At 50.2% G+C, this 20725-nt stretch overlaps 8 protein-coding genes across 8 annotated transcripts; 2 read left to right on the top strand and 6 right to left on the bottom strand.

The window, feature by feature from the left end:
- Nucleotides 1-1240: 1240 nt before the first annotated feature.
- On the bottom strand, nucleotides 1241-2647 carry ALP1 (S8 family peptidase; the record flags this gene model as incomplete). Its single annotated transcript, XM_026763311.1, has 4 exons — nucleotides 1241-1594; nucleotides 1667-1755; nucleotides 1821-2265; nucleotides 2324-2647. 4 exons carry the CDS (start codon nucleotides 2645-2647, stop codon nucleotides 1241-1243), a joined length of 1212 nt encoding a protein of 403 aa, XP_026619112.1.
- A 2131-nt stretch (nucleotides 2648-4778) lies between these two features.
- On the bottom strand, nucleotides 4779-5435 carry CDV56_109691 (uncharacterized protein; the record flags this gene model as incomplete). The annotated part of the gene is made up of 3 exons (XM_026763310.1): nucleotides 4779-5188; nucleotides 5244-5361; nucleotides 5430-5435. 3 exons carry the CDS (start codon nucleotides 5433-5435, stop codon nucleotides 4779-4781), a joined length of 534 nt encoding a protein of 177 aa, XP_026619111.1.
- A 510-nt stretch (nucleotides 5436-5945) lies between these two features.
- CDV56_109690 (putative ATP binding protein) lies at nucleotides 5946-7242 on the bottom strand (the record flags this gene model as incomplete). Its single annotated transcript, XM_026763309.1, has 2 exons — nucleotides 5946-7120; nucleotides 7200-7242. 2 exons carry the CDS (start codon nucleotides 7240-7242, stop codon nucleotides 5946-5948), a joined length of 1218 nt encoding a protein of 405 aa, XP_026619110.1.
- A 507-nt stretch (nucleotides 7243-7749) lies between these two features.
- CDV56_109689 (putative cell cycle control protein (Cwf19)) lies at nucleotides 7750-9714 on the top strand (the record flags this gene model as incomplete). Its single annotated transcript, XM_026763308.1, has 3 exons — nucleotides 7750-7836; nucleotides 7887-8831; nucleotides 8893-9714. The coding sequence occupies 3 exons, from the start codon at nucleotides 7750-7752 to the stop codon at nucleotides 9712-9714; spliced, it is 1854 nt and encodes a 617-aa protein (XP_026619109.1).
- Nucleotides 9715-10633: 919 nt separating this feature from the next.
- CDV56_109688 (D-mandelate dehydrogenase-like dehydrogenase) lies at nucleotides 10634-11915 on the top strand (the record flags this gene model as incomplete). Its single annotated transcript, XM_026763307.1, has 4 exons — nucleotides 10634-10970; nucleotides 11030-11439; nucleotides 11509-11748; nucleotides 11817-11915. 4 exons carry the CDS (start codon nucleotides 10634-10636, stop codon nucleotides 11913-11915), a joined length of 1086 nt encoding a protein of 361 aa, XP_026619108.1.
- A 542-nt stretch (nucleotides 11916-12457) lies between these two features.
- Nucleotides 12458-15123, bottom strand: CDV56_109687 (putative C6 finger domain protein; the record flags this gene model as incomplete). The annotated part of the gene is made up of 3 exons (XM_026763306.1): nucleotides 12458-13323; nucleotides 13390-13730; nucleotides 14609-15123. The coding sequence occupies 3 exons, from the start codon at nucleotides 15121-15123 to the stop codon at nucleotides 12458-12460; spliced, it is 1722 nt and encodes a 573-aa protein (XP_026619107.1).
- Nucleotides 15124-16947: 1824 nt separating this feature from the next.
- On the bottom strand, nucleotides 16948-17911 carry CDV56_109686 (putative formin binding protein; the record flags this gene model as incomplete). Its single annotated transcript, XM_026763305.1, has 2 exons — nucleotides 16948-17799; nucleotides 17888-17911. The coding sequence occupies 2 exons, from the start codon at nucleotides 17909-17911 to the stop codon at nucleotides 16948-16950; spliced, it is 876 nt and encodes a 291-aa protein (XP_026619106.1).
- Nucleotides 17912-18279: 368 nt separating this feature from the next.
- CDV56_109685 (putative tubulin-specific chaperone) lies at nucleotides 18280-20250 on the bottom strand (the record flags this gene model as incomplete). The annotated part of the gene is made up of 4 exons (XM_026763304.1): nucleotides 18280-19377; nucleotides 19440-19530; nucleotides 19577-20021; nucleotides 20076-20250. 4 exons carry the CDS (start codon nucleotides 20248-20250, stop codon nucleotides 18280-18282), a joined length of 1809 nt encoding a protein of 602 aa, XP_026619105.1.
- Nucleotides 20251-20725: the final 475 nt, after the last annotated feature.

Below are 20725 nucleotides of genomic sequence, written 5' to 3'. Positions count from 1 at the left end.
AAACCTCATTTTGTATCACTCCAGCAGGCGAAAACATAATATTGGCCGGTTGTAGATCTGTATTCAGTCAATTGAAATACCACCTGAAATGTTGTGAAATGCACTCACCACAATGGATAATATGCGATCTGTGTAGGAAATCAAGACCAAGTAAGATTTGTCTGGAAACAGCTCGTACGTAGTCTGCCCGATGACGCGCTCCAGAGACAGTCATCCCTTCGCCGTCAGAGATCATAACAGGAAATACAAGGCATAAATGCGTTCCGTTTGGACCTATATGTTCGAAATGGTCCAATAGTTCAACGATATGCGCTTTCCCAGGATGATCCAGTTCTGTGATAGACAACCGACTAAGGATAGAAAGTTCTCGATTGTTTTCAGATGCATCTGCTTTTAGTATCTTCAATGCAACCTGTCGCGCGGCCCTTCAAATATGGCAGTTAGCTATTTCTCGGTCAAGGCAGTTGGTTTCAGAAACAGACCGTTGATCATTTGCAAGCCATACTGTTGAAAACTGACCGAATGCTAGCTTTCCAATAACTTCGTATCTCTGGTTGAAAATGTCGTGAAAATGTACTGGATGATAGCCTCCACGGCGGTACTCTTCGACAGGCTCTACCACATCGTATATTCTCTCAAATCGTCTCATTTTGAATGCTGAACTGGAGTAAATGACAAGGTGAATTTAGTTTCCTTGAATACATGTGATGCGCCGACCTCTCGTTGGAAAATTTCCAACAAGGTTGTCCTCTTTGGTTACAGGATGCTGGCCCGAGCCTACTGGCAGAAGTGCTACCAAGTAAAGCCCGTGACTTTTTTAGTATTGAAAGAATTGGAAGACTGAGATAGGGCCCGCGCTTCTTGCGCAGGGTAGCTCGGAGAACTCAAGCCAATCAGGGCCACCTGGCAGACCTAGAAATATCTAGGTATCTGGTTGGCGGCTTGTTTAAGACGTCAGTTGCCCATGCTAAACAGGAGGGTTACTGAAGCATTCTGGCACACACTATGGATAGGTAAGAAGGGATATTGACCCTGGATCTATGACAATACACTCTTGTCTTAGGCTATCCTAGGGGATATGGTTTTTGGAAAGTAACTATGATTGCACTAGTGATTAATCCACCATACATTCTCATTATGAAGGGACTTCCTCTGCACTCGCTTACTTCCTTCCCAATGATCCATCGGTTAAGACTCGCCCCGGACAGCCTCAGCAACCCATCAGCCCTTCGGCGTAAGTTTAAGCATTGCCATTGTAAGCAAGCTTGTTAGGGCTACCCTGAGTACCGGTGACGACACCAGTGGTGGCCAGCTGCTTGATGCGAGCGGTCACAGCAGCAGGTCCCGAAAGGCTCTCGAGACCCATCAAGTAAACGGATAGGCCAACAATATGGGGGGTGGCCATGGAAGTACCGGAGATGGTATTGGTGGCAGTGGTGGAGCCGATCCAGGCGGAAAGGATATCCTGACCGGGAGCGAAGATGTCCACAACAGAGCCATAGTTGGAGAAGTAGGCGCGGGCATTGCTCTTGTTGATCGCAGCAACAGTCAGAGCGTTAGGTGCAGAGGCAGGGCTTGTGCTCGAAGCATCAGTCTGGCACGATATGTCAGTCCGACTAAACTAGCAATGTCCATTTGATAAGTTTTAGATGGCGGGGATACATACGTTCTCATTTCCAGCAGCGACGACAGAAAGGACACCTTCCTGGTAAGCGTTCTCTACAGCGTTGTTGAAAGCATAAGAGTAGCCACCGCCTGTCATTATCCATCAGTAGCCGTTACCTTCAATTCAGTTGAGCGAACAAGAGGGCGCATCTTACCAAGACTCATGTTGATCGCAGCCTTGCTAGTACGACCCTTGCTCACAATGTCGTTGGCAGCCCAGTTGAAACCGTCAAGGATGATCGAGGTGCTGGAGGACTCGCCCTGGAAGACCTTGACGGACAGAAGGTTGGTCTTTTTGGCCACTCCGTAGGTCGAGCCGCCAATGGTACCAGCAACATGCGTTCCGTGGCCGACACTGTCAACGTGACTGCCACCAGCAGCGTTGTATGCCAGCGATGCGCGGCCACCGAACTCGACATGGTTGACATTGATGCCAGTGTCGACAACGTAGGCATAGGTGCCGGCGCCAGCGCTGGTGTCGTAGATATAGTCGGTGCTTGCTTGTCCCTTGTGGGAAATGCTGCCAAGACCCCATGGGGCGCCCTTTTGAGTGGTTAAAGCGTTAATGTACCAGATTTGGTCCTCCTCAACATGGGCAACCTGTGCGCTTGTAAGTCACTGATCTCACGAAGTGGTTGCGGTTCTGGAGAGTACTGACATCTTCACTCTTGCGAATTTCCTCAATGGTAGCATCATCGAAGGAGCCGGCATAGGCCGCGAAATCCTTGATCTTGTAGTTCTTCTCGATACCAGCCGGAAGATCGCCGCTGGTGCCATCACGACGCTCCAGATTGCGTTTGTGAAGGTCAGTGGCCCAAAGAGTATGAGACTCAATGGTAGCAGCATCTGTGCCCGGCTTGAATGTCACGATGTACTTGCCAGGAATCTTCTCGGCAGAACGACGAGTCTCCTGGACAGGCGCGCCAAACACAGCTGGCAGGACAGCTCCGAGGAGCAGCAGGGTGCGCTTGATAGAAAGCATGGCGAAGACCTCGAGATGGTTTTGGATACCAGATCAAGTTGAAGATGTTGGACTGAAGGGTCTGATGTACACACACAGATCAGTGAATAACGAACAGGTATTTATAGCTTTCCCCTCTTCGTGTCCCGTGCGCCTCTGCTCTTGTGCCATTTCAATGCCTCCGTATCTTTCATTCACAACCGCGAGACAAGATGGACACATTCCGGAAATTGAAGTGGAAACTCACAAGGTAGCATTGCATCTCTGCATCGCACCCCGTCGGAGAACCAGATAGTACATGCAGAGAGCATGCGATGAGATGAACCGTGCAGATGACGGATATGACCTCCATCAATTTGACATGGCTGAGTCCAATCAGGAAATCCGACGGGTCATCAGAAGAAGACATTGGCATCGGCGAATAGCGATTGATGCCGCTGACTCGCACAAGAACACCACGAGTACAAGAGAATTCACTCATTAGATGCGCAAATAGCGCCTTATGGAAGGTAACATGTCCTCTTGGCTTCTTCAGCGACTCTTCACACCTTTGCCCCGACCGACGTCCGGCCCACGCGCAAAGCTTCGGAGAGGAAGGGTCAACCGATTCGTCTGCAGAGATGGATATGACCCTACCAGAATACTTGGCAATCTCACGCGATTTCCCCCTTGGCATTTCTGCAGGCACTGTAGATAAGAATATTGACAAGGTGGTTCAGTCTGATAATGGCGTGCCCGAGGCCTTCCTGGAAAAGGCCCAGTCGCATGAGCTTGGCAAGAGGGGAAAAGGCACATGATGGCATGCCGGATGAAATTGCAGATCTCAATATAACGTTTGCATTAGACTAGAGGCCCAGTAAACGCCAATCGAGCAGCCAGCGGTGCTGGCTTGTAGCAGATAGCCTTGATATTGAGCCCTGTACGATGAGTACTGTTCCTCTAGGGATCTCGACGGCTCGCTTTATGGATGATGGTAGTACACATATATCATGTGTGCGCACATGTGCTCTTGTGGATCTCCTGATACAGTCATGGCTCGAGGGCACCTCACTCGAACTTCTCGAAGTGACTCTTGCGCTGACTCCAACGAGGGCTCGGGGTAATTGTCGAACAGAGGGGACAACCAACTTCCCCTCTCAACATGGTCTTGGCTAGGGATAATCACAGACTGGAACTTGGCGAATGTAAGCAGTTTCTTTGACTTTTGATGGCTAGACTAGATAGATGCCCGGGTATCATTATTTGCCGGCGGGCGTCCGAGAAGCCCTGGACCTTGGCATTAAGGGACCGTATCGCGGAATAGACTAAGAGCAGCGAGAAGATCACGGTTATTGATGATAGGTCCAGGGCCCGAACTCCAGAGATGGAGTAGGTACCCTGGGAGACGTTAAGCGCCGAGTGAGTCCCATCTAGGTAGCAGGATGTGCCGGCGCCTTTGCCTATCCCGGTGCTTGTCGCCGGCTTGGCCAATAGCTTGGCATGTCTGGTGATATATTTCAAGAATGACTGGCCACTGCTGACTGCCAGTCAATGTAGCGATCATGGTTGCATTGAGCTCGTGATGTTGATAAGGGATGCTCTCCAGTCGGGGAGATCCGACTGCAGACTGGGATCATGGGATAATTGTGACTTGTGTGCCAAAGGCCAAGACGCTCAGTGCACCAGCCAAGGCTGAGGTTGCAGCATGCCGACTTGGCACATTCTGTTCCACCGGGGATCCGTTGGGGCTTATTAAACCTTTTTTGTTACAATATGCATATACCTATAGGCTATATGCTTGTGAAGATGATGACATGCAGGTATGTCTCAGAGATAAGGGCTCCACTACGGTTAGTTAAGTATTGGATTTATCATTTTGTCATGAATGATAAATGAAACAGCAGATACACCGTTGATGACAAAAGACGCCGGCTAGCCTGTCGCCAGGACCTATTTTAATGTACAAGGTTGGATATGGATACAATATCCTTGATGAACGTCAAGGACAAAGCTCTCAAAAAAATATTGTGCGAAGAGACCTTGGAGAGAGATGACACCATTGCCCTGGTCAAGTTCAGGAGCAATAATTCAGTCGAACCATCTCCGAGGCTGACCAAGTCACCAAACTCGAAAAAATATCTCGTCGTCGTCGTCTTTGTACAATGTCAGATCCTTAATCACTCTTCTCGACATGCTTCCTCTCCGCCACTCTGTTGTGAAACGGGAACCCCGTAGTCCTCTTGTCAGCTCCCGTCTTGCGACTGATCTTTCCATGGCTGCTGGCAAAGAGCGAACACCACAACCCAACGGACGCGACGGCTAAGTATCCCACCATGGCCGCCGCGAAGACCACTTGATCGGTTGTGGTATACCAGGTATACGCATAGAAGGCCGATATGGCGTGGTAGATGGACGTTACTACCAACGTAGGAACGGCATACGGAGCCTTAGGGTCGGAGTCCTCGACTGAGACTGGTTCTGAAACCGCTGAGCTCAGAGGGATGGAACCAGTCAGCATGACGGTCAAGACGGCGATCGTGAGTAAACTGAAGCCAAGGCAACGAGCGAAGTAGATCTCAATTTCTGCGACGGTTAGCACCCGTTCCTGCGGAATGTCTTTTCTGAGGATGGTGCTTACGCGAAGCCTGCCTGGCTTCTTCCAGCATGATTCTTGTGATCATCTGTGGCATCCCAATCAAAGGTATGGCTTGTAGCGAGAGCCATCCCGCGGTTGAGTATGTGTAAGCGTAGAACACCTGGATTGCACGACAAGATATCAGCCACTAGAAGTGCTTGAGAAGTATAGCGCATCCCTAACACATACGTCCATGATATGCGAAATGATCTATGTGTTTGGAGTACAAATGCTGTTATATCGTTGTGGTCGCTGAGTGTTCAGTATTAGAGGTCCAACAATTGAGTCAATTGGAGATAGATACGAAGTCTTAGCAGAAGAATATCGAGGATATTGACAATTCCCAATTGCAGTATAAGTACCTAGAGAAAGCGATGTGAAGCAGTTGGTGATACGTCAGATTGATACTGGACGGAGGCCTGTGACATCATCCACATGGCATCATGGAATTCACGACTTTGTCTTGTTTGCATCGGATACATTATCCTGTTTTCCTTTTTCTATCTGGATCCAAGACCGAGAAGATCATAAAGTTACAAGTCAATATTTTATGCAATCTGTATTTGCTTTTTGGTGCCTGTTGATGATGTGATGAGATAGGAAGCCAGCACCGTTGAATGAGTATGATAAGTACGATAACGCCCTCTCAAACCAGTCCAAAAGAGAAAGGAAAGACATCAATCATGACAATCTTGATCGAGAACTCTATCGGTTGATATTACTAGAGCGTAGGTACCGGGCAAAGCTCACGTCCTGGTCGTTCAGACCACCCTGAGATTCCGAAAGAGCTTCTTTGTATCGCTGGGACAGCCCCTCGTTGTCACCAGTAGGACCACCGTCCTCGTCCTCGTCGGTATCGTCGTTGTCCGATAACTCCAGATCCCCCTTGCTTGCAGCAGCAACGGCTGCTTCTTCCTCCTCCTCCGCTTCGCTGACGGTCTCGGCTTCGTTCGCGGCACGCGGCTTCCGCGAAGGTCCAGACACACTCATATCCTTCATCAGCTTGCCCAGCTCCAACTCGCGCTGAGCTGCCTGGGTTTCTTCGCGCTCCTTCTTCTTGCGTTCCAGTTCTGGCTTGTAGTCCCGTTCAAACTCCTGGCGCTTCTCTTCCACTGCTTGGAAGAATTCGTCAATGCCGTCGCCTGTCATGGAACTGACGCCCACGACGCTCAGGTGGCTATAGAACTCTTCTAGCATTAGACTCATGCTATTGAGAAGCGATCCCATGTATCCGCTACCGGCCCCGAAGCCCGCGGCGCCTCCCTCCCCTCCGAAAGCACCGGACTCCTCCTCCTCTCGCAATGCTTGCTGGAAAGCATCGAAATCGGTCATCCATTCTTTCGCGAACTCTGCATCCTGAACGTCCGTCTTGTTGAACACCAGAATCATTGGCAGCTTTGTCTTGTACAGGATACTGCAGGCGTAAAGCATGTTGCTCATAAAGGTGCTTGTAGAAGTCGTACGGGGGGTATCAATGACATAAGCGATGACAGTAGGAAACGAAGAGGCTAGTGTCTCAAGTAAGATGCTCCCAGATGCACTCCAGACGAAGACTTCAATTTGCCCAGGCGTGTCGACCAAAATGTGCTCGATAGGCTTGGCTGATGGATTTTCGGGATTGGGTGCGGTACGCTTTTCCAGTAATGATATAATCTGATCAACCTTTGTCGCGAACAAATTCAACGATGTCAAGATACCGCCGTTAGGTCCAAGATTGTACTGCTTCATAACTTCTTTGTAGTTGATCGAGTCACGGATGTCGATATTGCTCTCAAAGGGGACCGAGTACACAGCGGGGTCGAGGTTCAGCACGTAGGGGATTTTTTTCTTCGAATGCAGGTGAGAGTTGATTCTCTGCATAAAGGTCGTCTTTCCCGAGCCTAAAGTAAAGTAGCATCAGCAATTATCGCTCATTCCTGGCGAGCCTTTGAGCTAGAAATGCCCTGTTGAATGATTTACCTGCCATGCCGACGCAGACCACCGACACGGGAGTCGTCGCCATGGTAAGGGATGAATAAATTTGATTGAGTCTTGAGTACTCTATTGAAATCTCAGTAGCAAAGAATGTTTCCCGTCAACTTAAGCAAAGTAGCTAGCTTGATGGAGAAGTGAACATGCAAGAGAAGGTGATCCGAAGCAGAAATTCTTTTTGTCGCGGGGATTCGGGAAGATCTGCTTGCGGGTGGAGTCCCATAGTCTGGACCGCCCAGACGTCATTCTAGTGTTTTTCGTGCTGCGCCCGCTCCCTTTCCACACGAAAGCTCTATGCAATCATCTTGACAGATATCAAACATGACTTTGGAGGATTTTGAAAACACTCTGGTGGAAGATCAAGAGCGACGACGCGAACGAAGCGACAGAGAGAAACATCGACACAGAGATCGAGACCGAGACCGCAGCAAAGACCGCTCAAGGCATCATCGTCATCATCACCATCATCGGCGCCATTCATCGAGGTCGAGAGAACGAGAGTCGGATCGCCATCGTGATCCGCGTGACAGTGAGGAAAATGGGCATCGACACAAGCGATCTCGCCATTCCACCGGTCACGGCGATGATCGGGATCATTCCCACAAGCGACGACATAGAAGGGAGAGTAAAGACAATGAATCAGAGTCTACAGCTCCGGTGAAGGAGATAATTCAGGAGGAGCCTAGTCAATTGAAGCGGGATGCCTGGATGGAAGCGCCATCCGCCCTCGACGTTGATTATGTTCATCGGCGTGATACTACACGGTTGGAGGAAGAACCGAAAGCCAAGATGCTTCAGGCGGACTTTGAGCTGAAGATACACGACCGAGAACTGAATCAACATCTTCGTGATCTGAAAGACGGGAAAGAACTGGCCGAACTTGAGGAGAAGCCAGCACAACACGAGGTGGACTACACTTTCGGGGATGCTGGCTCCCAGTGGAGAATGACAAAGCTCCGAGCCGTATACCGGGAGGCGGAAGAGAGCGGAAAATCTGTGGAGGAAGTTGCAATCGAGCGCTTTGGGGATCTGCGCTCGTTTGATGACGCGCGTGAGGAGGAGGCGGAGTTGGACCGCCGCGCACGGTATGGCGAGGGTTACGTGGGCAAAGAAAAGCCATCAGGAGAGCTCTTCCAGGAGAGAAAGCTCGAACAAGGGATTCATAGGGAACGTCATGAACACGTTCGAGATCCTGAACAGGAGCTTGCAGCTCGTGGTCAAGGTCGGAAGATCGACACGGTGCCTCCTTCCGGCGCCACCCAACACCTTGACCTGACAGCTCTCAACCGACTCAAAGCGCAGATGATGAAGGCAAAGCTCAAGGGATCAGCCGAAGCAGCAGAACTTGAGGAGCGCTACAATGCGGCCGCAGCGGCGATGGCCAATCGCAAGGAGTCCGATGTTGTAGTGCTTGGAGTCATGGAGAACCGAATGCTTGCAGGACAAAGAAACGAAGTCAAACCCGTCGAGAATAGGAGAGGCCGGGAGCGGGGTCAACTGGAGGAAAACGAGGATATGACCATTGAAGACATGGTCCGAGAAGAGCGGCGGACGCGGGATCAGTTTGGTGGAGATGGGAGACGACTTGCGGAGAGGATCGCCAGAGACTCGAAATTCGAGGTCAGTTCATCCCCTGACTCAAGCAGCTATGACTTGTTACTGATTTAACTTATCTGATTAGAATGATTTGGAATACATGGACGATAATGCCGCCAAACTCGCCAAAAGGGTGCATCGGTCTGAGATCAACCTCAAGAATGCTACCATCAGCGAATTTCAAAAGATGAATCGGATCTTGGACAACTGTCCGCTATGTCATCATGAAGATACCAACACGCCCCCAATCGCTCCTGTGGTGTCTTTGGCAACCCGAACCTATTTGACTCTCCCCACCGAACCCGAGCTCAGCGAGGGATGCGCTACGATAGTTCCTATCCAGCATCGCACCAACCTGATGGAATGTGATGACGATGAATGGGAAGAGATCCGGAATTTCATGAAGAGTCTAACCCGGATGTACCACGATCAAGGCCGCGATGTCATTTTCTACGAGAACGCCGCTCAGCCACATCGGAAGAGACATGCAGCCATGGAAGCCGTTCCACTGCCGTACAGTCTCGGAGAAACATCGCCGGCCTTCTTCAGGGAAGCGATTCTTGCAGCAGACTCCGAGTGGACGCAGCACCGAAAACTGATCGACACCCTTGCCAAGGCGAAGCAGGGATTGGGTCGGAATGCGTTCCGTCGCACCCTGGTCAAAGAGATGCCCTACTTCCATGTTTGGTTTGAATTGGACGGAGGACTGGGCCACGTGGTGGAGGATGAGCACCGCTGGCCACGCGGCGATCTGTTTGCCCGCGAGGTTATTGGAGGCATGCTCGATCTAGGCCCAGAGGTGATCAAACGACAGGGCCGCTGGAACCGAGGAGGTGATCGTAGAGTGGACGGGTTTAAGAAGCGATGGCGGAAGTTCGATTGGACTCGAGTGCTTGTGGAGGGATAAGTCGAGAGAGCCTTCAATTAGATGTTGTCGAAGCCAAAAGCAGCTGATGATATGAATATACATGATATGACTGTCAATGCCGACTCCGAGGAGATCAAACATTAGGAAGACAGTGCTTGGCCTCTATCCCATTACCAGGTTGGTGAGAATGCGACAGGCAGTGAATGCCCTTCAGGAGCATCAACGTTCCTGGGAAAATATTGACTGCCAAACTGCAGCTGGTCTCACCAGTTCGAGGCCATTCGATGATCAGATTGATGTCCTTCTGCCTCGCAATTAGATCCGATACTCGTACTGATCTCCCCGCATATAAACCCCCACGCCGCGTTCACATATCGCAAGCAGGTCTGTGGTAGCTTTTCTCACAGTCGGAAAATTCCAAAACTTACCGGGACGGATCCACCGACATCGGTAATATCGCCTCATCTGGACAATTGTTGTGTCATGGTCAATCCTTGAAGATCTTAACTGGGCAATTTAGACTCGATAGATACTCCGTAGACAGATACAGATAGTGCGGGGGAGAATCCTGAGAAGGCGCTGCGATGATAACAACAGGTGGGGCGCTCCAATCTTTCTCGGCCGGGGTGATGGCAGTCAGGACTCAGGTAAGTAGTACTATCTAGTTGGTAGCCCATACTCTCTGCTCCTTGGGCTTTTTCTTTACCTCTTCTCGTCTCTGACGATTGTGTGGATATTCTTCTGGTAGACTCTGTGTGCTCGATTGTGCTCATAGACATCGACGCAGCTGGCAACCTGAGTATACTCTCGGACGTAGCTTGTCCGTCTCTCGTCTCACTCGGCATAATTCCAGGTGCGACGCTTTTCTGCTAATAAGTGAGTCATCCTCGTGCTGTCTATCTTCAATTCTCCTTTCGAAAGACCCCTAATTGACTTCAAAGTACGCAGAAACATCACAATGGGTTCCACCGGTACCAAACCCAAGGTCCTTCTCCTTGGATCCATTGTCCAGTACGCACTAGCCTCTCTCTCCCTATCTCTAAGGATAACTCTTCTGACCCATTATCTTCTCCCATCCAGCGCACACAAGACATGGCAATCGCTAGCCGACATCGCAGAACTGGTCACTCCCGCCGCCACAAACCGCGCCGAGTTCCTGCAGGAATGCCGCTCTGGGAAGCTGGACGGCGTCGTCGCCGCGTACAGAACCTTCGACTCAATCACCATCACCGGCTTCATCGATGAGGAGCTCGTCAACGCACTCCCCAGCTCATGCACTTTCCTAGCGCACTGCGGTAAGCTCTCCTCGCATTCCTCCAAAGCTTTGTATCCCAGTGATCTGACCTCCCTCCAGGCGCGGGATACGACCAAGTCGACGTCCACGCCTGCAGCGCTCGCAATCCCCCCCTGCGCGTCTCTAACGTCCCCACAGCCGTGGACAACGCCACAGCCGACGTGAACATGTTCCTGATCATCGGTGCCCTGCGCAACTTCAACACGGGCATGCATGCCCTGCGCGAAGGAAAATGGCGTGGCCAGCCCCTCCCCAGACTCGGCCATGATCCTGAGGGCAAGGTCCTCGGTATCCTGGGCATGGGGGGAATCGGGCGCAACCTCAAGAAGAAAGCCGAGGCGTTCGGTATGCGGGTCATCTACCACAATCGCCGACGGTTGAGCGAGGACCTGGCCGCCGGAGCGGAGTATGTGACTTTTGATGAGCTGCTGGCGAAGAGCGACGTGATCAGTTTGAACTTGCCCCTGAATGTGAGTTTCCTATCTTGCTTTGACCGAACTTCTGCAGTTGTGTAGGCGTTATCCTAACCGTTGGAGAAGAAACACACACGCCACATCATCAGCACAGCCGAGTTCGAGAAGATGAAGGATGGTGTCGTCATTGTCAACACGGCGCGAGGCGCAGTCATGGACGAAGAGGCCCTGGTCCAGGCCCTCGATAGCGGCAAGGTCTACTCTGCCGGTTTGGATGTCTTCGAGGAAGAACCCAAGGTTCACCCAGGCCTTGTCCGGAACCCCAACGTTCTGCTTGTTCCGCACATGGGCACATGGACCGTCGAGGTGAGACTCAGTCTACAGTCTTGAAGTCAACATGGCAGACATGTACTAATCTGATTGATTTCTCACAGACTCAGACGGCCATGGAAGAGTGGGCTATCGAGAATGTGCGGCTTGCAATTGAGACAGGGAAGCTGAAGAGTCCTGTACCTGAGCAAGCCGACCTTTGAAGAGAATGTCAAGAGGAATTATGCACGATGCCAAGCATAATTTGGCGAAATGTACTTATTTCTCATTATTGATATGTACATGATTTTGATGATAGAGTAGATGATTGGATACACTTGTCCCTGTGTGTTACGATGAACACATCAAATTGATCGCTGTAAATCTTCGACCAATGAACTTGTATCCCTCAAGGTCCTTCTCGTCCATATGCAGGACATCCTGAAGCGAAGCATGCCAGAGCCAAACCCTCAACCAAGTCTTGATTCGAAAAGATAAGCAGCCAGAACGCCGTGATGCTGCCATTCCCTAGCTTCAGAGAGAATTGAGAACTGAGAAAAACTCCTATGCCATGAAAGCTTTCGCTGAGCCGATTGGACGGGGTACGTGAAAAATCGAGGAGGAACGTAAGCCCGTACATGTGGAAAAAGAAAAAGAAAGAGAAAGAGAAAGAAAAAGAGAACAGAGGAGTCAAATAGCCAGATATCCCCAGCGGTGAGGAGATGTCACCAATGTTGCAGTGCCAGCAAGATGAATGCATAGTCGACTACTCCCGGGAAACGTACCAGGACCGGACGACCATACCGCAGATGCGTTTGACGACCTGTGTGGTGCCCTTGCCGCTGGCTTCTTGCTCGAGAAATTTCTGCGCTACATATAGCTTGGCCCCCGCATCCTTTTCGTTCGTGGTGATATGCTGAGGGAGGCTGTGTGGAAAGTCTGCCCAGCGCTGTCCAATGTGGCGGGCAATGGCAATGGAATAAATCACATCGCGATTCTCATAAGTATCTAACAGCGTTCTGCAATGAGCCAGAGTATCATCAATCTCTTTGGCAGAGCTAGCTTCGTTGTCATGGAGAGTCAAGAAGTGACCAATCGAACTCCAGAAATCCAACGTTCTCTGCATCAGTTGATCAGGAAGAGTGGGTGGATCAGCTGCTGGCTCCCGAACGGGCCATTGGGCCAGAGGGTTTCTCTCCAAATACTCGCCTGTTATCATGGCCTCAATCACATCGAGTCTGGACGAGGTAGCCAACAATTCGAAATCCTGACCATGGTTTCCGTTCGACACATTCATCACATGACGGCACAATGTCATGGTACTCCAAACGACGGACGCTTCAAAGCTCTCCAGCTGCGCGACGACGTTGGGATCGTTGAGGTTCCGATCGTTGAATGCATCGATCAGAGCAGAGTACTCGGCCATCAGCTGCGCATTCGCCAACAGGTGACCGAGCGCTTTCTCTTGAAACCAGCGAGTCTCAAAGAATCTATCAACGGCGGGAGCATATGTAGCGAGGAACACGGCCTTGATTTCTTCGAGACGGTTCGGGGGGAGAGATGTGATAGGATGAGGGGGTGGTGGAGGAATGCCTCTCAGCGCCAGTAGATCGCTAATCTGAACTCGTTTCACTGATTTTGTGTCAGTATGTACTAGATTGGTAAATCAGGGATGAATAGCGCACGAGAAGGACGTACCTTTGGAGCTGGAAGGTTCCGACGGAGTGACGGTGGCATTTGTCGTCGCATTGAGAGTCGGCTGCAGTCCTCCCTGAGTGACATTCTGCGTGCTGGCCATATTCGCAGAGTTGTTGGCCCCCAACGAATGGTCGACGGGAGAAGTGCCGTAGTCGTATTGTTGGTCGGTGGATGTAGATGGCGATTCTGAATGAAGGGAGGGAGCAAAAGGCTGGGATGCCGCAGGTACGTAGCCGGGGGGCGCGGAAGGGTAGGAAGGCGTTGGATCTTGTGGATTGACGACGAGTGAAGGAGCAGGATTGGGAGCAGGTTGAATTGCAGAAGGAGTCGATGCCTGCGGTCTAAAGACAGGGTCGTAACCTAAACATTCACGCTTGCTCTTGACGCAATTTCTGCAAACAGGGTGACCCTCGTCACACTAGAGAGCAACACCAACGCTCCGTCAGCCACTTTAAACCAATATCATAAATAACCAAATAAGCGATTGAAAACAACAAAAAAAAAAAATTGTTGCTGTTGGGCGGAAGAAAAACAGTGGGCGATAGGAGAGCGGGGTTCTTTGCGGGTGGGCAGCACAAGCGAAGCGATAAGTTTGCATGCCCGCCCGCGATCCCCGCACACGATGATCGCCCTCGCTTCCAATGCATACAAAACATGGGCTGAAGGTCCATGCCATTGAGATTCCTCATGTTCCAGATTACATACCTTGATTCTGCGCTTTCGGCACGTCAAACATCCGGTCTTCGTTCTCCGCTTAACTTCCTTCTTGTGCCTTCCACCAGACAGCATCTTGTTCGGGTCGCCAGGGAGCTGGTAGCGCATCTGCGCGTTCGAATTCATACCCATTTGTGATACATTGGTGGGATATCCTGTCATATACTGGCCTACAGAAGCCATTGGGGGCATGTTCGAGGGCATGGGTGACCCAATGGGAGCCTGGGGAATGTGGGATGGCTGTGGCGGAGCATTCATCTGCGATGATGCGGGTTGATGGTTCTGGTACATATCATGATTCTGTTGCTGGTATTGCTGATGTGTTGGCTGAGAATGCTGCGGCTGCGGCTGCGCATACTGTTGCGACGACTGATGCTGCTGCTGGTAGTGCGAATCTTGTGGTTGCTGTGGCGGCGACGACTGATGCTGCTGTTGAGCGGTTTGGGTTTGATAAGTTCCATTCGAATATTGATAGGATGGCGTTTGGGTGGAAGGATGACCTGACTGGTTGGATGAGGGATGCTCAGATGCCCCGGATACTGCGCCGGTCGACTCAGGAGCAGCAGGTTCTGGGTTGGATACTCTTGTACCTGAAAGTAAGAAATTGGCCTCTGCAGCTGGCAGAGTTGTGTCCAGCGGTGGAAGAGACGTGTCGATTGGGGGCAAAGATGGCACGCTCGAGTCGAGTGGTGGCAGTGTAGAATCCAGGCTAGGTAAAGACGTATCTATTGGGGGCAGAGTCGTGTCGACGGCCGGCAAGGACTTGTCAATTGGAGGAAGCGACGTGTCGATGGCTGGTAACGCTGGTTCCAGAGCAGAGTTGCTGGTCTCCGTACGCTGCTCGACAGCCGCTTGAGGAGCTTGTTCGGGCATTGGCTGAGGAGTGGTCTCAGGGGCACTTTCTGCAGTAGGGTTGAGCATCTGATCCGGGGCCGTCTTAGCAGCGGGCTGACCAGTCGATCCAGCTGCTTGTTTGGGCGATTCTCCAGGCGCGTTCGCCGATTCTGCTGACTCCGCCATGCGAGCTGACGAGGATTGGGAATCCGCGTGGAACGAAGCCCTCGAAGGTAAAAACGTGCGAATGCGATGGGACGGGTAATATACGACGTCGCAGCTTGGCAGTTACGCCTATCCGCGTTTCTGAGACTTCGTACAATGGCCTGAATGTTTGGTGCCGGCTTGCATCTATTCCTGCGGTTTTGAGGCCAATGCGGTGTTAGTATCAAGAACTCAGCAAATAGACTAGAATACAAAGAAGAGCGCGTCTAGAAATCACGGCAGTGTCCTTCTTGATGGGAAAAAAGGAAACGGGAAATGAGGGTTTTGGCCGATCACTCTTGCTGGCGCATTCTCTGATTGCCATGAGCTGTTATCTCACGAAGGCTTGCTTGCGCAACACAAAAGCGCATTTGCATCTGAATGACAGAAATATATCCCACGGTAGATCTGGACAATATTTGAAATACTCGAAACTCGCCGAGTACGGGACCTCGAGGATGACAAGGCATTGGGTTTGGAATGTTGTCGGGCGAGGCCGTCATGATCTTCTCCGCTCGGGCAAAGCGTAAAGCGACGACGCCGCAAAACAAGTTCCAGAACACCATCGCGACATCGCGACGAGTTTCAACAAGCAATACTGCTTCTTGAAGGAGCGAGTACAAGTTTCAATAGCTCATACAGCCAAAGAAATAAAAGGCAAGTCTCACGCGAGCAAGATTGCGCCAGCAAAAGAAACAAAAGGTCCCGTCTGGGTTACTTACCAAGTACTACTGGTCTAGATAAGCGAAAAGAAGCGAGAGTAGCCAGCCGAGTCAATAATATTCCACCAGATCTCTCAATTTGGTCATGAGAACCTCCGCATCCAGTGTGGGGAGAATGGTTTGCAATGAGGTCGCTGCGCGTCAAGAAGATCTTCTGGTGTGAGCTCCGGAACAACTCTAGAAGAAGCCCCGGACTTTGACTACAAGAGAGAAAAAAAAAAAAAAAAAGGGAGGGAAAAAAGATGGCAGTGGCGAGAATCACTCAACACCGCAGAGACGGCTGAAGTATCTAATATTCACTGATAAAATAGCTTCACACCTGCCATTCAACTTCCTCTGTGAATAAAAGTTTTTTATCTATCATATTGCTTCTGATTTCCTCAATTCTAGTAATATGCCTTTATTCCTCTCATTTTAAAGAGGCATACTTATACACTTTTTATGGCTTGTTCATTCACATTGATACAATATTAGCTGGCATTGGCCATCTAGTAGGACCGTGGGACTATCACCTGACAATCAAGCTTAAGCTAGCTCATTATATTGCTCTTCTCGTTATAAGTCTGCTTTTCAAATGAAATTTGTGCTTTGTATGCATGCTATTGTAGTTTGCACGCCAAAGAGAGATGCGGGATGACACCATGCAACTCTTTGGGTGAGCTGCATCTCATATTTACGTGCGTAAGATCTGATCATTCTCCATCCGTTGTATGTGGCTCCAACGTCTCTCTGCCGAAGTATGGCCAAATATTATCTTGGAACCCGCATGGCTCGACTCGGTACACTCGACCTGGATGTAGGCTAACACAGTCCAGACAAGGCCTTTCCGGCAAGCAATTCAAAATCCAGGTCTTCTATGGGCTGAATTTCTTCGGTGACGGACGATTTGAGACCAGGAATCGATCGATCAATGCATCATGCCTGGTTGCCGACATTGTAGTTCAGAGAGATGAGGGCCATGATCGCTTCATTGGAGCGCCAGCAGGCGAGGTATATTGGACCAAAATAATATGCAACCATAATGCATCATTCGTAATTTTGTGCCCATGGTAGATGATAGATATTCTGTGGCTGCGCATTTCGGCTATTTTCTCAGAACCTTCGGCTTGCGCTTCTTGAAAACAACTCCTGTAGGCACCGCCTCGTCTTCCTGCTTGACCGCCGGAGTATCTGACGTAGCAAGCTGGGAGACTTCTTTGTCTTCATCCTTGACAGATGGTGGCCCTGACTCGGGTGCCGCAGGATGGTCCGTATCGTTCCCCGCTGTAACACTCTCACTGCTAGCCTTCCCTTTGGACTGTTCCTCCGGCGTTGACAATTTGACCTTTTTTATATACTTGGCAGAATCAAGAAGGGCATCCAAATCCGCATCGCTCTGTGCACCGGGGTACTGCCGAGTCCTCGAGCCCCAACCCTGGCTCACGAATCTCTCAGCCTCCTGTCGTGCCTCCTGCTCCTCCTCGTCACCTTCCATCTTGCGTTTGCGAGCCCCGATAGAGCTACCAGGCTTTCCTTCCTCTGCATTGTCACTTGATCGGATCACCCGTTCGGATACCGTCTGCCATTCGCCAGCGAGCGCGAGTTCACCACGGTATTCATCCGGGATAGCGATTCCCATCTCGGCCAGCTGTGCTATCTGCTTCTTTCTCTCTTCCAGGGACACAGGTCTTTCCGCCGGTTGAGGGGCGGCCGGGGCGCGTTTCCAGGGTGCTGCACCGCTGTCCTTTGCGCCTGTATTTCCTGCGACAGTTTGTTTCAATCGCTCGACTTCATCCTTCGCCTTCTGAGTCTCTCGTTGCTTCCGCTCATTGTCCCGATGGATATCTCGTATAAAGCGCTTGAGATTTCCCTGGTGTTTGGCACTCGCTTCGTGTTGGGTTTTTTCGAAAGGAGTATCACGAATGAATATCTTGCATTGTTTGCACCAGAATCGGGGCTAGACTCATGCTGTCAGTTGATGCTGGAATTCCCTCACGGAAAAAATGACTTCGAGGAGAACTCCGGAATGAATGAAGTGCACTTACAGCTGATTTCCAGTATTCTGCCATGACGATGTTGAGTGTTGAATATGTTATATGAAAACGAAATGATATCACCGTTATCGCAAAACAGTCGCCTGCCACAGGAAATCGGCCTATTCCTAAAACAGCAGTCAGTGTTGATCTCCAGCTTGAATGTACACCACACGTATCAAGTTGTTTAGGAATAACTAAGAGGCTCTAAATACATTCGACTAACAGAAGCTACAAGCGCTTGCGGAGGAATTTTAGATTCCTGTCATTATTGGCGTCAATGTATCTCCATGATGAATTCCTGTCAACTATATATACATATTCCCCCCGCTCCCCCACCCCCGCCAGAAAATTGTGCTTTAAGATACTCCTTCATAACTCTTGTCTCAAACGCGTTGTCAATTTTATGTTGCAACCTCTACTCTGATACTTGCCTCAACAATATCGGGTTGGAACCAAAAACCTATGTCTCGCGTTGAATCCAGAAGCTCGACCTCTCGTTTGACGAACTTTGCATCCTCATTCGTAGGTATGGACTTGCTGCTCTCTCCCAAAGCGGTATCTGTGGCTTCATCCTCATCACTATCCCAATCGTCATCATCGTCATTTTTCTCCATACTGACAGGGTCCAATTCATCGGTCTCCCAGATGAGTCGGCACTGGTAAGGCGGGAGATGAAACAGGCGGGAGGCGATAGCCTTGACCTGATATGTATCAAAGGATCTCGGAATCTTCTGAATTCGGATTTGGTCTTGGTTTCTATCAGGATCAACCGATGAGTGCAAGCGAAAAGCCAAATTCACTAATCGAGCGGCAACAGAGCCCGGATTGACGGCAGCGCCTGCTAATTCGGCTCTCCTGATCGTAGGCTGGCCGTATTTCTCACAAAGCTCCTGATAGCGGGGATGTGTAGCAAGAATCTCGCGCTCTGCGCTTTCGGAATACGCAGATAGCTCCTTGCCGACGAGGGAAAGGTAATAGAGTTCCCCATTACTCCGGTCCTGGGCTGTTATCTTGCTGTAGTTGAGAGTTTGAATGGAAGCAAGCCGAGAGAGCGTTAGCATATAGGCCTCGTCCACCGTCATTGGCTTCTCTGGCAAGTTTGTGACTTTCGACGGGGCAACAGGCTTGTCGTAAAGAGGATTTCCTGATATCCGCAGAGATTGCAGCCCTGGAAATACGGATTGAAGTTCATTCACAAACAACCATGAATCGATGCTGTTTCTGGATAGATCCACCGACTTGAGATTCTCGGAAAATTGAATGGAACTTCCTTCCATGCTAGGCGCAGAGACTTTCTCAATGCGATTCTCTCTCAGCGAGAGGTGCTCGAGCTTGCTCAAAGAGGTCAGACATGCCAATGAGGATAGCGAAGAAATGTCATTGTTTTCCAGTGTCAATGTTGTGATGGTACCTGTGATAGGTGTTGAGATGTGGGTAATCTGATTTGCGGAGGCTGACAGAGCAGAAAGTGATGGAAATTGATATGTCAAAGCTGAAATCTGAAGGGGATCAAGAGTCAGTCAGCTCGCTGAATAGCAATTAGTAGCTTTGCGCAGCATACCTCGTCCCATCCAAGTAGAGTCTCATCCAGGTGTAGCCCCGTGATACCCTCGAATATCAGACCTTCCTTGAGAGGACCCAGACGATTTCCGCTGCCCACTGTCAGCATGCTTCCCATAAATGTACTCAATGACTAACATCAACTTCAATGTCTTCAAGCGCTTCAGCTGTCGACATATGTTCGCAATGTCAGCCCAGCTTTCCAGTAAGTTGTAACTAAGATCAAGCTCAACAATCTTAGGACATGTCTGTTCAATCTCCTTGCAAGCCTCTGCAATCTCATCTGGACTCGCTGCATGAGCCAGAACTCCTGCAAGACACAGGCGATCCAGGAGCACGATCTTCAGTTCCTGGAGCTCTGCAAGCTTCTTCCGAATCTTGTCAAAGCCGACCTCTTCCACTACTTTATTACTGAATTTGATGGTGCCTCGTGCAGCAGATACTTCGCCTGACTTTTGCCTAGCAAGTTCCTCTTCAAACTCGGAAGCATACTTTTGGCGCACTGCCTCAAGGAAGCCTCGAGGTTTGTCCGGTCGTCGCGAAGGACGCACAAACGACCCAGCTGTGGGGTATTTGCTTCTACCTTCAGTGCAAGTCAGCCAAGGCGCTCTATCCATTCTTCAAAATACTTTCATACATGTAAAATATCTCACTCCGCTGTGTTCTCCAGAATGCTTTCCCCGCGTCGGGTCATCCCATTCCACTCCGAGCCACTCGCCGGTGGTGCCTTCAACTTTACCCACGTAACGAACTGTGCATAAGTCGCCATTGTAGGATCGCCGTTGATTCACATAACATCCAACGTCCATCATCGAAAACAAATAAACGTCATACAACCCCCGGAGTTGCGTTCGAGAAGCGCTGGGTGGTTGTTGATAGCTTCCCAAGCCCAATGAAAGCCCGTGTCGGTGCTTACATAACCCAAATATAACGTAACTAATCCACGGCCGAGCTACGCATACGGCCGAGCTACGCACTTTCGCCAGCTACGCACTTTCGCCAGCTCCCACTACGTTTTTTAAAGCTCTTCAACTATCAACACCAATAAATTAAACTATCTGGAATATGAAATGAATAGCTATTTAATAGGGCAACTTCTTATTGTATGTCCAATAGAACAACAGCCACTACAGCGTGGTGGAGCTCGCTGGCGAGGCATAGGTGCAGACTCGGAAACCTGCTCATTTCGCGGTATATCAAGCTGCTGAACGCGATTTTGACCTTCTTGTACAGATAAAAGAGTTTCATCACCGAGATTAGCACGCCTCTTTGCCTTCTTTTTCATTT

The sequence above is a fragment of the Aspergillus thermomutatus genome (assembly GCF_002237265.1).
Source record: "Aspergillus thermomutatus strain HMR AF 39 chromosome Unknown NODE_1, whole genome shotgun sequence".
In the NCBI taxonomy this organism is placed as follows: Eukaryota; Fungi; Ascomycota; class Eurotiomycetes; order Eurotiales; family Aspergillaceae; genus Aspergillus; species Aspergillus thermomutatus.
Note: the sequence above shows the minus strand (reverse complement) of the source record. Positions and strands in the feature narration are given on the sequence as shown.